The sequence below is a fragment of the Neofelis nebulosa genome, chromosome 3 (genome assembly GCF_028018385.1).
Source record: "Neofelis nebulosa isolate mNeoNeb1 chromosome 3, mNeoNeb1.pri, whole genome shotgun sequence".
NCBI classification, from domain to species: Eukaryota; Metazoa; Chordata; class Mammalia; order Carnivora; family Felidae; genus Neofelis; species Neofelis nebulosa.
In genome coordinates this window covers 114,254,676-114,267,867 of record NC_080784.1, presented here as the reverse complement: position 1 = coordinate 114,267,867, position 13,192 = coordinate 114,254,676, and the positions used below count along the sequence as shown (strand labels likewise).

At 38.6% G+C, this 13,192-nt stretch overlaps 1 protein-coding gene across 1 annotated transcript in view; it reads left to right on the top strand.

The window, feature by feature from the left end:
- Positions 1–13,192, top strand: part of ENPEP (glutamyl aminopeptidase) — an 83,918-nt gene that overhangs the window by 53,835 nt on the left and 16,891 nt on the right. Inside the window, exons 12-13 of the mRNA XM_058721649.1 lie at positions 8,414–8,550; positions 8,681–8,736. Of these exons, the coding sequence (XP_058577632.1) occupies positions 8,414–8,550; positions 8,681–8,736 (193 nt within the window). The remainder of the gene's footprint in view (positions 1–8,413; positions 8,551–8,680; positions 8,737–13,192) is intronic.

The following is a 13,192-nucleotide window of genomic DNA, read 5'->3' as shown; positions in this document are numbered from 1 at the left end:
TATCCTTTATTTACATATTTTCTCCTACGAAATAGTCTAAACTATCAATTAAGTATGATTTCCCCTAATAAGTAAATTTTCATCCAATTTCCAGGAGGTTGACTTTTTAAAACAACCTCATTGAGATAAAATTCACATATTATGCAATTCACCCATTTAAAGTGTTTTTTTATTCCATTCACAGGTATGTGTAACCATCACCACAGTCCAGTGTAGAATACTTTAATCACCTCAAAAATAAATTCCATGCCCTTTAGCTCTCAATCCCTCTATCCTCCTATACCCCAGCCCTAAGCAACCATGGATCCACTGTCTGTATAGATTTGCCTATTTGGACATTTCCTATAATGAAATGATATACGTAGCATTTCATGGCTAGCTTTTTACATTTAGAATAATGTTTTCAAGGTTCATCCATGTCATAGCATGTATCAATACTTCATTCTTTTTTATTGATGAATTATATTCACATCGTATCGATATACCACCTCTCATTTATCTATTTATCAGTTGATGGGCATTTGGATTATTTCTACTTTTTAGCTGTTAATGCTGCTGTAAACATTTGTGTACAAATTTTTCTGTGAATGCAGTAGGTTTTTTTCACCTTTGGGGTTTTTTACTTTTATTATAAATTTGTGTGTGTGTGTTTAATTTTTACTATAAATTCTACCAGCTTTGTTACTGTCAAGGTAAGCACCCTTTCTGTTGCTTTTGCTATAAAACTTTCTCTTGATCATTTATACTAACAATTACTTTGATTGTTACGGCCACCATTCCTCCTGAATTCCTCTAGAATTCCCAGATCAATGCCATTTTGTCTTACTATTTTCTATATGATTATGTTAACTTGAATACTGAACTCTAGCTTTTGCGATCTGCCTTTTGACCATTTTCTTACTCGTAAGCATGTGTCAATGGAAAATGGAGAAGACAAAAGAGACACTTTAAAATGTGCAATACCACTGATAAAGCACAAAATGAGGCTACCATTCCATTGGAAAGTTCTCAGTGAATTTGGTTTAACGTATTACTACATATATTTGCCATTGGTTACCATTGGTTAACTGAGGGTTAGAGGAATGTTTTGGCAGCTTCTTGATTTGCTGTTAACAGGTTTAAAAGCATGAATAATTTGTCTATGCTAACAGAATTTTCATGGAATGAGGTTTCTGTAAAAGTGAATTTTCCAGATAACTAAGCTTACTCAGGTGTTTTGTAAAATAAACTTGAAGAGTGAACAATAAACATTTTTTACATGAATTATGTACTTAGTAGACAAAATATATGAATAATAAATTTAATCCTTATTAATTAATTAGTTCTTTCAAGCAAGTATTTACTGAGAGCTCACTTATGTGCCAGACACAGTGGTAGGCATGGAGATAATGCTGAGGGGGAAATAATCCTTACCCTCTCCGTGCTTACTGTCTGGGGAGGTGCAGACGAGTCAGCAGGCAAATATGTGTCGTAAGTGTCTGGTGTGGCTATGGGGGATCACTGAAGGAAGCACCAGCCCAGATTTGGGGGTTCGGGAAAGTTTACTAAAGAAAAGGACATCTAGGCTGAGACGGGTGGTAGAAGTAGTGTTTAAATGGATGATAGGATTGACCAAGTGTAGACAAGAACTGTGCTCTGGACAGAGAATGCTAGTGGGAAAGTGAGGGCAGAAGGCTCTCCCAGCAACTGTATTCCTCTGTCTTTACATTGAACACATTTTTTTTTTTTTTGTGGCTATAACTATTGATTTAGCTGTCTTTCCCCTCCCCATAGAATATTTCTTAAGGAAACAGAGCTTATTGGGTTTGGGTGTTGTGGTTGTTCTATATATTCAGCAGGTACCCAATAATTGTTTATTGAATGAGTAAGTGAAAGAATGAATGGAGAGGCTCTAATGTTTACAGGGCTTTGAAGACAAACATGTCTTTAATCTGAAATTTCAGAATCATGACTGCTCACTTAGCCAGAAGCAAACTAGACATCTCTTCCTACTTCAAAGTGCCTGCTCCATTTTTAGGCTATGCAATAAGTTCCTGTTTCCTGTTTAGGGACATCTTCAGTTCTCAACTCAGAGCACAGATGACAAACACGTCCCAAGTGCACTGAATGGACAATCAGCTCAGGTTACCAGCCCTACCACCCTCCTCTTGGTTTCTCTGATGATTCATCAGTTAGAGATTTCCCAGGCAACGTTGGGACTTCCCCCAAGGCCTTCTATTTACATTTGTGTTGCACATGATATTTTAAACATGAAAAAAATTTAACATGTAATTTATAGAGGACCTCTATCACAGACACTTCTCAGGCTATTCTAACCTGCCCTGCATAATCTCTCTTCTCACTGTTTATAGTATGTTTTGTGCAATCAGTTTAATCAATCCTTCCTTATTCCTACTATTATTGCTTTATATTTTAAATATCATTATTTAACATCCATATGCTCTGTCTTTTCTTTTTTAAGTAAATTATAAACCCCTTGAAGATACAATCTATACATCAAACTCCTTGATGACAGGTCAGGAAACCACCCTATTCCCAATGAGGTTCTGTGCACAACTTAAGACTTACTAAGAGTTTAGTAAGCCCTTGCTTCATGAAGGCTTGTTTGCCTTCAGACTGCTGTGCTTTTAGAGGATACGTGTGTATATTTAATTATGTATATTTAATTATGTGTATACTTTAATTATGCCTCTATCTTTAGTACTGCCTACTATTTTGTCAGTGCACCTACATTTAGTAGTATACCCCCCCTTTTTTTTTTTTAATCTGCTGCTTTCTAACATTTAGAAGACTTGAAGGTCATCACATGATGCCAGATAACTAATCCTACTAAAACATAATATTTTGAGATAGGTGTTTGTAATGGCCTAAGTTTTTCCTAGGCCATAAGAGATGGTAATGACTTTGTGTTAGCCGTTTTCATAAATCTTTCAGGTCTGAGAATACATTCTGGATGGTTTAGATAGCCAAATTTTGACTACATATAAATAGAATACTACTAGAATTTTATGGTAGTTATATTTAAGTATATTTCATGTCAAAATAATTATGGGTGTATATTTTTTTAAATTTAATAACAAAGAGAAGGAGAGACTTCATTCTTTCAAGCTGAGCCTCTTGGAATGTTTGAATTTTGACTCAGTCATTATGAATTCAGTTTTGCAGATTCAAAAGCTCAGTTTCATCAGTTCATCCCTGGTCAACCAAATCTTGAAAGATTTATTCACACAAAGCAAACATATAAGAATGCTAATTTGTTAATTTATACAAATAAAAATATACTGGCCAAGGTGAACCAGAATACTCATGCCAGCTAAGTAGGTATCTCTTTCCAGGAAGAAAGTTTACTTAATAAGAGTAAAGAGAGAGTTAAGGTAGATCAATTATTTTAGAGATTTCATCAAGCTGTGATAGCTTTATATATTGCATTAACCAGGGGAGTCTAATTATTGTATTTAGAGGCTATTTTGTTGCAATAAAAGTTTCTTATTCATGCAACAGTCCAATGGAGGTATTGCTGACCTGCCATCTCTTCTAGGTGGCTCACTCCCAAATAATAAGTTAGAAATCCTGTCTTTCTCCTTCTTATGGCTCCACCAACCCCCTGAACTTTCGACTCCTCTGCTAGGTCTTTGCATCTGACCAGAAGACAGAGGAAGATAATGGAAGGACCAAGTCTAGAAGTGCATCTATTACTTCTGCGCACAATTTGTGTCCAGATGTCAGTCCCATGTTTCTACCTAACTGCAAGGGAGGCTAATAAATGTAGTCTAGCTGTATACCCAGGAGGAAGAGAGGAGTGTGGTAAATCACCAATAGACCTCTGCCACATACACTGTTCTCTATAGGAGGCAATCTGTTAAAGATATGAAACACATGTACCAGCTCAACGGTGCACCTGCTTCCCTAGGCAGAATGAGACACACTGACAGATCTTTACTACCCAATTCTTCTTTGCAATTATTTTTTTCCCAAGCAACAAAACCATCACCAGTGATAATCCTTCATCATGGTAGCCAGGTTGCGTTTTCTAGATTCCCGTTTGTTATATATTACATGTTAAAACTACACCTTTCTTTTTAGGGAGATTCTTTAAGCCACTTGCTGAGATTAGGAGGGACTCTATAATTGTTACTAGCGCAATCATTAATATTTTCTTAAATAAGTGATTTGTTGAAAATTTTACCACAAATGTATAACCAACCAATTTTATAATAGATCATGTTAGTCTTAGTTTAAGAGAGTAAAGCTTTCTTCCTTGACTCTAAATTCTGATACTGCATCCTACTAGAAATTTTTAGCTCCCCAAGTGTAAATTGTGTGTCATTAGTCAAAAGTTACTACTTTTGTATTTTTCAGCTGTTTTACTATTAAGTGATGCACAAACTGTCATTTTACGCTGAAAAAGAATTTGCTTAAAAGTTCATTGCAACAAAGCATTTACATCACTAAAGAAAAATGTTTCTTTCTCTACAATTATCAAACTCTCACAAGCTTGATAGTCTAGTTGTCTAAAGTTTGTTATAATTATTTATATAAAATGGTATACCTGCACATCTCAGAGATACTGTGGGTTTGGCTCTAGACTACCACAACAGAGTGAATATAGCAGTAAGGGAAGTCGAACAGATCTTTTGGTTTCCTACTACGTAACATAAAAGTTACATTTACGCTATACTGTAGTCTGTTAAGTGTGCAATAGCATTGTATCTAAAAAACAATGGATATACCTTAATCAAAACAATACTTTATTGCTACATTTACTAACCATTATCTGAGCTTTCAGTGAGTCATAATCACTGAGCACAGATCACCATAACAAATATAGTAATAATGAAAAAGTTTAAAATGTTGCAAGGATTACCCAAACGTGACACAGAGACACAGGTGAGCAAGTGCTCTTGGAAAAATGATGCCAATGGACTTGCTCCATGGAGGGTTGCCACAAACCTTCAATCTGTGTGAAAAAAAAAAAAAAAGGTAGTATCTGCAAAGCACAATGAAGCAAATTTCAATAAAGTGAGGTATGCCTGTATTAAAGAACTGTTACATGAGTTCTGTTACTGAAGTTATCTGGATTGAAATTAATTAGCCCCTGGATGAAATTGTGAAAAAGGAATTATCCGTCTTCTCCACCATCCAGACAAATAAAAGAAAAAGGGAATTTTCTAGAGAGAACTCCTACCCAGAAAGAATTCATGCAACACTTTTATACATAAAACTAGCAAGAAACAGAACAAGACAATTTATAAATTGAATGACAGGTTGTTATGTGGCCATTAAATTTCCATTTCACATACAGGTATTCCGTGCTTTCTGAAAGTTCATATTCTGCCATTTCATGTTAAAACAAGACCTATATTGGTATGGTAATGACTTTTTTTTTTATAAAAATGAACGTGCTCTTTGGATTTCTTTCGGTTAGCAAAAACAGGTACTAATGTAGATCCTTTGTAGAAACAAAGTGGTATTATACGGACTTTTAGAAAGCAGGAGATACCCTTCTATGTCATTTCAGCTTATGAAAGGTTTCACAGGAATGCGTTACTTTCCCCCTGATAGTGGGGGATCTCTGCATGGAAAACAAAATTTCAAGGTGTTTACAATATACATTTTTTTAAGTTTATTTATTTATTTTGAAAGAGTGAGAAAGCAAGAGTGAGGGAGGGGCAGAGAAAGAGGGAGAGAGAGAGAGAGAGGGAGGGATGGAGGGAGAGAGAGAATCTCCCAAGCAGGTTCCATGCTGTCAGCGCAGAGCCCGATGCGGGGCTCGAACTCATGAACTGAACCAAGAGATCATGACCTGAGCCAAAATCAAGAGTCGGTTGCTTAACAGACTGAGCCACCCAAACGCCCCCTAAATATACTTTTAAATGAAAAGGGTTATGAATCCTAAAAACAGTAAAGTTCCATTATGTGTACTGTGTGCGTGTTTATGCACATATATAGACGACACACATGCAGTAGAAATAACTACTAGTTATTACATTAACTTGTGGTGGGTAATTTTTATATTCTTCATTATGCTTTTTTTTGTTATCTTCCAAACACATATTTGGAACTGTAAGGAACACATACAACCGTTAAAATCAGAAAAAAAAAAAAATAATGGTAAGTGGAGAAAGGAAAGGAAACATATGCCCTGACTTCCATGTGCCACGGGGAATGGCCACCAGTATTTTTAGTCCTACTTACTTCACTATGCAACTAAACAACCCAACAGTCTTTTGCTGTTGACAACTGTTCTGAAGGTAGCATGAACTTGGAAAGTCCATAACTACTGACTTCCTGGATCTCAGCTTCCTCATCTATAAAGTGAGAAAAATCACAGTAACCCGAGACAGGCTTAACTAGGTATATATAAACACACTAAAATACTGCAGTATTTAGATGGATTGCCAGGAACTTCTCAATGTTATTTATATTTGCCTTGCTATTTATAGAACTATGCCATATCCCCTTTCATAATAATGAGGATAGCTACCATCTGTTGGACAAATCACTGTGTGACCAACGCTTTACTGATGTTATCTTATTTAATCTTCACAACAGTCCTGTGAGGGATTTTTATCCCTATTTCCCTTATGGTGAACTGGGACACAGAGAGGTCAAGTGATTTGGCCAAGATCACACAGCTAGTCAGTCACAGAGCAAGGGTTTTATCCTAGATCTGTCAGACTCGAAAGTTCATGCTCTTTCTCCTATAACATATGTCTCTGTGCTTAGCAAGAGGCTCTCCTCCAGATCCAAACATCCAAAGTGTACGGTTGCCAAAAGATTAGCTTCCTTTCAACAACCTGTCCATGGGAGAATGACAAAGAAAGATAAATACTACGTGAGTGAGGTAAAGGTTTATAATTTGTCAAGTACCTCCTCTGAACGCTCCTAAAAAAAAGTATTGTCTTGCTGAAGAGCTTACTCATGTATTATGAAAAACTACTGCGTCCTGGAGATCTTCCAACCCTCGTGAACACTTCCAAAATTTAAATCATCTTTCCTCCCAGACTAACTCATCTTCCTCTACTCCGTAATGGCAACATCATTATTTATCCAATCATGCAAGCCACTTTCCTCTCCTCTGACTTTCCACATCAAGTAAGAAAACCAACTGTTGCTTTTAACCTGTGATGTGTCTCTTGAATGCATCACTTCCTTTCTTTTTTCATTGCCTCCACATTAGAGTAAGCCCTTATTCCCCCTTGCCCTACGTTATTACAGGAGACTCTAAATCTCCTCCCAATATCTCTCTCACACCACTAGCAAAGGTATCTTTCTATGAAGCAGACGTGAGCATGTTATTTCCCTGCTTAAAAATCTTCTCTGTCTCTCAGAAGACGGAGTTCTTCACGTGGCATGTGGCTCTTGTACTTTGAAGAGCCAGACTTTATTTCCAGCTTCATCTTCTTTTTTCCGATATCACATCCTACACCCTCACTACATTAAAATTGAAAATTTTCAAATATACTAACTATTCTCACACCATTACTTACACTGCATGTTGTCCGTGCAAACGAGAGAGTGTATGAATTAAAGAGTATAGGAGTAACACTAACAAATAAATACTGGTCGTGTCAGAGCACAGCTATTATTTTAAGTGAATATTTTTTTATCTTTATGTCAGAGACATAAGTCTCTGTTCCTTCAATGCTGAGCTTCTAAAATCTATATACTAGAGCCCTCTGTAAATACGGGATGCTACTTTAGAAAGAGAGTTCATTTGGCAAATCCATTGCTGAAAAGCATTGATGTGATCAACTGAAATAAGGAAACAGAAGACTTTACAAAGATAAATAAAATTGGAAGAGCAAGTATGAAATGGATTACAAAATCAAGAATGTCGTATTTGGATTTCAGTTCTATTGCGAGCCTTCTTGACATTTTAAAAGCATTACTGATGCTCAAATCATTGTTCTGCTAGGCAATAGCCATTTCCATCAATTTGAATGTTGATTTTAATAAATAAAGTATTCTTTGAAATGTTTACATTTTTATCGCCTCCCCAGGCTGCCCAGTGCATATTCTTTGTGTAATTCATCCATCACGATTAGAAATATGCAGACTACCCCCAGAAGCACGAACCACTCTGTCTTTGGGCATTGTTTACTTTTATTGAAGGATTGACAAGCACAGAATTATTTCACTCCTTTGGCAAGCTACTACCAGTAAGAAGTATAAGTCACAAATCACAGGACGCTTATTTACATAAGTTATTCTTTTTCAGCTCACGTACTACAGTGACATTCTAAAATTAGGCAACTAAATAAGAATTAGGCTTTGGGGCTTTGGATCCAAATCAAACTTGACTCCTTGAGCTGATATTTCTTTTCTTTTCTTCTGACCCCCTGGGCCTAATTTCTCTGTGTTTACAGTATATGCAAACATGTTTCTCATTAGTGTTTATTTACTACCACAGGAATCACTTTGAACTCTTCTAATCCTGCTGGAAATGTTTTTCTCAAAATAAACCCAGATCATATTGGGTTTTATCGTGTAAATTATGAAGTACCAACTTGGGAATGGATAGCTACCAATCTTTCCTTCAACCACAAGGTAAGAGTAGCAGTGGTTGTGAATTGTCTTATTTTTGTTCTAAGAACAACAGCTTGAATGATATTAATTTTTTTCAACATTCTTTGTTTTAGAAATTGTGCTTCTTACCTCATTTTCTTCTTCTTCCCAGGGGTTTTCTTCTGCTGACCGCGCAAGTCTTATCGATGATGCTTTTGCCTTGGCAAGGTGAATTTTGGAATGAGTTTAGACTATTTAAAATACTATGGATTGTATCCCAAATCTCTTTTCTTAATGAGTTGCAACAATGTTAAAGTATTAGTTATAGCTTAAAATATCCAAAGCCACTATTTATAACATTATTGTTTTCCTTAACTCTCTTTTTAAAAACCCGTATAAGCCTCATAGCCCAAATACTGATATTAGCTCTTATCAGACCCACAAAAACTCACCTTTGAGTAGGGTTTGACTATACCAGAGCCCTTGAGCTAATTAGGAGTGACATTTGCAAATGCTCAAAAGTGCACTTGCATAATTTGATTTAATAAAATGACAATGTATTTCATTAACTTAGTTCTATGAGCCTAACTAAGCCCATTGTATCATTTTATGGCCAGAGTTGTCAAATCTTGTTAAGTAATCAAGGTAAAAAGAATGAAACATGGTGCTCTAGGATTGATCAGAACTAAAATACCGTTTAAGAAATTTGACTTTTTTTTTTTTTTCCCATGGCTTGAACGTAACCTACGCTTAGAAAAAAAATCATCAACATATATTAGGGAAATGGAGGAGTAGTAACCACAGTACCTTTGAGGGTTTGTTTTGTTTTGTTTTGTTTTGTTTTGTTTTCAAGTAGTCTAACACCACTAATTCAACTGGTATTTGTTGAATTTCTGATACTTGTAGGAGCTAGGGACACAGCCCACTGGTTTCGTGGCTTTGTAGTGGCCTCATCCTAGACATAAAAAAGCCTTCACTGGCCCCTCTGTCTGGGTTGGGTGTCCCTTTTGCGGACTCTGTATTTCACCACGATATGGTACGGTCATTTCTTGTTAATTGTCCATCTCACCTACCAAGCTACCAAACTGTAAGTTAGTGAGGGTAGGAGCCCAGAACATGTTCCCGGTGTATTTTATTCCCAGCTCCTGTGACTGGCCCATGGCAGAAGCTCATTAAATATGAGCTGAATACATACCTGAGGGATAGTATGCCAGCACTAAAGGAATGAGAGAACTATTTTACACAGACTTCCTCGATAATACACTGGAAGTCAGAAAACCTTCTCGACAGTTTTATTTTTAAAAAATTTTTTTTTCAACGTTTTTTTTAATTTATTTTTGGGACAGAGAGAGACAGAGCATGAGCGGGGGAGGGTCAGAGAGAGAGGGAGACACAGAATCAGAAACAGGCTCCGAGCCATCAGCCCAGAGCCCGACACGGGGCTCGAACTCACAGACCGCAAGATCGTGACCTGGCTGAAGTCGGACGCTTAACCGACTGCGCCACCCAGGCGCCCCCTTTCTCGACAGTTTTAAAGGAGGAAATGAGTAGGGCTAAAAAAGGAGCTGGGGAACCAGATTAAAATCTTGATTCTGTATAACCTTAAGTAAATTTCTTAACCTCTCTCTGACTCTTGAGTAGAATGGAGGTGACCTGGTGAGACTTGTAAGAAATAAATGAAGTAATGTGCATAAAGCACCCCAACCAATGTCTGGCCTGTAGCAAGTACTTAATTAAAGTGTACCCCTTGACTGTCCCAGACACTGCACAGGCCTGGGAAATTAAGTGGTAAAGGAAGATAATATTTCAAAACATAATAGAACCATTAAGAATTCTTTTTGGGGGAAACTCTCCTCTGAATGCATCATGACCTTTTCCAAAGCTTGGCATCTTCTTGGCTGTTAGAAATTACACAGAATGGCACTATCTTTCTTTATGGTTTAATTCCCATCACAACACAATGCAGACAGTTCTTTTTGCTTTAAGAAGTGAAAGCCTCTTGAACAGCTCTCTCTGGGGAACTGTGTATAAAGCAAATAACTCACGGAATTGAAAGACTTTCTCGCATTTGCTCAGCTCCTCGGCCACAGCCCCGTAAAATTTTGAAGAGATAAGGAAAGGGAGAAAGTGAAACAAATCTGAAAACCAAAAAGCATGTAGAGTCACACAGCAACCCATCTGGAAAATACCTGAGCTACCACCTGGGCTATTGAGCTATCACCCATTTTCTTTCTGTAACACATGAGGAAAACAAGACTCAGGGCAACAGAGTTCACTGGTGTTGACTGCATCCAGGTACAGATCACTCTGAAGCTTTAGGGAGAAAAAAGGAGAAACACATCACAATCACACACAACACATTCAGATCACTCTGAAGCTTTAGGGAGAAAAAAGCAGAAACACATCACATTCACACACAACACATTCAGATCACTCTGAAGCTTTAGGGAGAAAAAAGGAGTTACACAGGTAAGTGCCTGGGGTAGGATAAGAATTCATACGGTTCCGCTCGGTTGTTCAAAGAGAAATGTAACTATCATGTTTCATAAGCAGGACTAAAAGAGCACATCTAAAAATAAATGCATTCTTGATTCCCCTGTCCCCAAATTTGAGGAGCCAGTACTCTTACTGCCCTGGATGAATATCCAGATGGGTACGTTTGTCTAAGACAAGGAATAAAAATTCTTGCAACACTTCAAGTCCCCCAGACAGGCTCAGTTTGAGTAGATGGCCAGTCCAGTAAAACCATCAAAGTTACCAACTTCCTTTAAAGTTCCTCTCTGCCCCCAACTCAGGCAGGTTGTAGGCCGGCTACCTGCAGCAGGAACAAGGTGCTTGATGTCCTCCCCATTGTTTGGCATGGAACTTCTACTTCTTCCCCCCCTTACTGGGCTGCCTCTCCTTCCTCCAGACCTAAGGCAAGGAGAGCCAGAAGGGAGAGCAGGTGAAGGGAAGAAAGAGCCTGACATACTGTCCACATTTGGTGCCGTCTGAACTTCGTAGATGTTGAATACTGACTCTTTTCCTTGTGTGCTGTTTTCTTCGGGTGTTTGCCATCCACACCCATTCTTATTGCTAAGAGTTCTCCTGCAGTTCCTTGAGGTGAGCAAGTGAAAACCTCAGAACCACCTCTGCTCCACAGGAAGTATTCATATATCTTTTCCCCCAACATAGTCTGGAAGGATGGGCCACCCCATGCAGTCTTATCTCTTCACTGTGAGGCCAGAGCAGTAGTCACCTGTAGTCTCTTACCCTTTAGATTTCTTGGGGTATCAGACACCAGGCCACTGTGCCTCCAAACTCCAGGTTACACAGGTAAAACTCATCAAGTGGTCTCATTAAAGCCTCTTTTCCTAAGCTTGACATAAGGGGAAAAGCCTCTTGTATCTCTCTTTCCCCTGTGGAAGGAGAGCATTCACAGGACACTGACAGCGCTCCCAAAAGTCCTCTTTTATTTTTATTAAAATTTTTTTAAAATGTTTATTTATTTTTGAGAGAGAGAGAGAAACAGAGACAGAGTGTGGGTGGGGGTGGGACAGAGAGAGAGGGAGACACAGAATCCGAAGCAGGCTCCAGGCTCTGAGCTGTCAGCACAGAGCCTGACACGGGGCTCAAACCCACACACCGTGAGATCATGACCTGAGCTGAAGTTGGATGCTTAATCGACTGAGCCACCCAGGTGGCCCCCGAAAGGCTTCTTTTAAAATGTCTCTCTCCCCCTAGCCTCTCCAATGCCTGCAATAGGCTAGTGGTGGGTTATCAGCTAAGAATCACAAAAATCTATACTGACCATGTTAGTTCCAATTTGGTGGGCCTGAATCTTACTTTGGGATTTAGGCCAAGGGGGGTTAGGCAAGGGGCCTTGCCAAAACTGAGAAAGAATCCTTTTTTTTTTTTTTTTGTCCACCTGTTACCGTAGGTTTTTCCTTTTCAGTAGCTTATATTGTGCTCTGTGGCCCACTCTGTGCTACAGCCAGGAGAGGGGTGAAGAGTAACATAAGGGAAAGCAGAGAGTACTGGCTAGCAAGCCAGTGGGTGGGAGCAGGGGTCTCTAGGTGAAGAAAGAAGGGCAGAAAGGATGGCTTAAAGGGCCACCTAAGCTAATGATGTGGACAGAATTTCAGCCAGGCTTCACAGAGCAGTGGCTCCTATGACATCCAAAGTGAGGAGCAGGTTAGCAAATAGAGACAGCCAGTGAACATCAGCTATGCCAGGTTACAGATCTCTAGGTCACTAGTTTTACCATTTTATAGGTGTTTGAGAGGTGACCAGAGCACAACACAGACCTGGATAAGCAACCTCACCCTCCCAATCTCCCCCCCACCCCAACGCCGCCCATGGACTCCCTTTTAAAGGAGAAGTAATCAACTAAGACTCCAAAAAGGATCTATTTGTTTGCAAAGCGACTGTTTTAAGCCAGAAATTAGAATTTAATTGGCAAGTGAACCCTGAGAGATCAGACACATGGGAACTTTTGAAATTCTCCATACCACCCAAGGCTTCGCGGGGGAACATGAGCACATGAGGTCAGTTCCTTCCACCCAGGCACCTCTCTGAACTGTTTCTAATGTCCCAGTAAAGAGTAATGTTTGGCAAGACACTATGCTTACCTCAGCTTCTCTGAGGACTATGCTGTCTTTCCAGGTCACATCCAGGGAAGCAAAAACAAACCCTTTGTTACAGG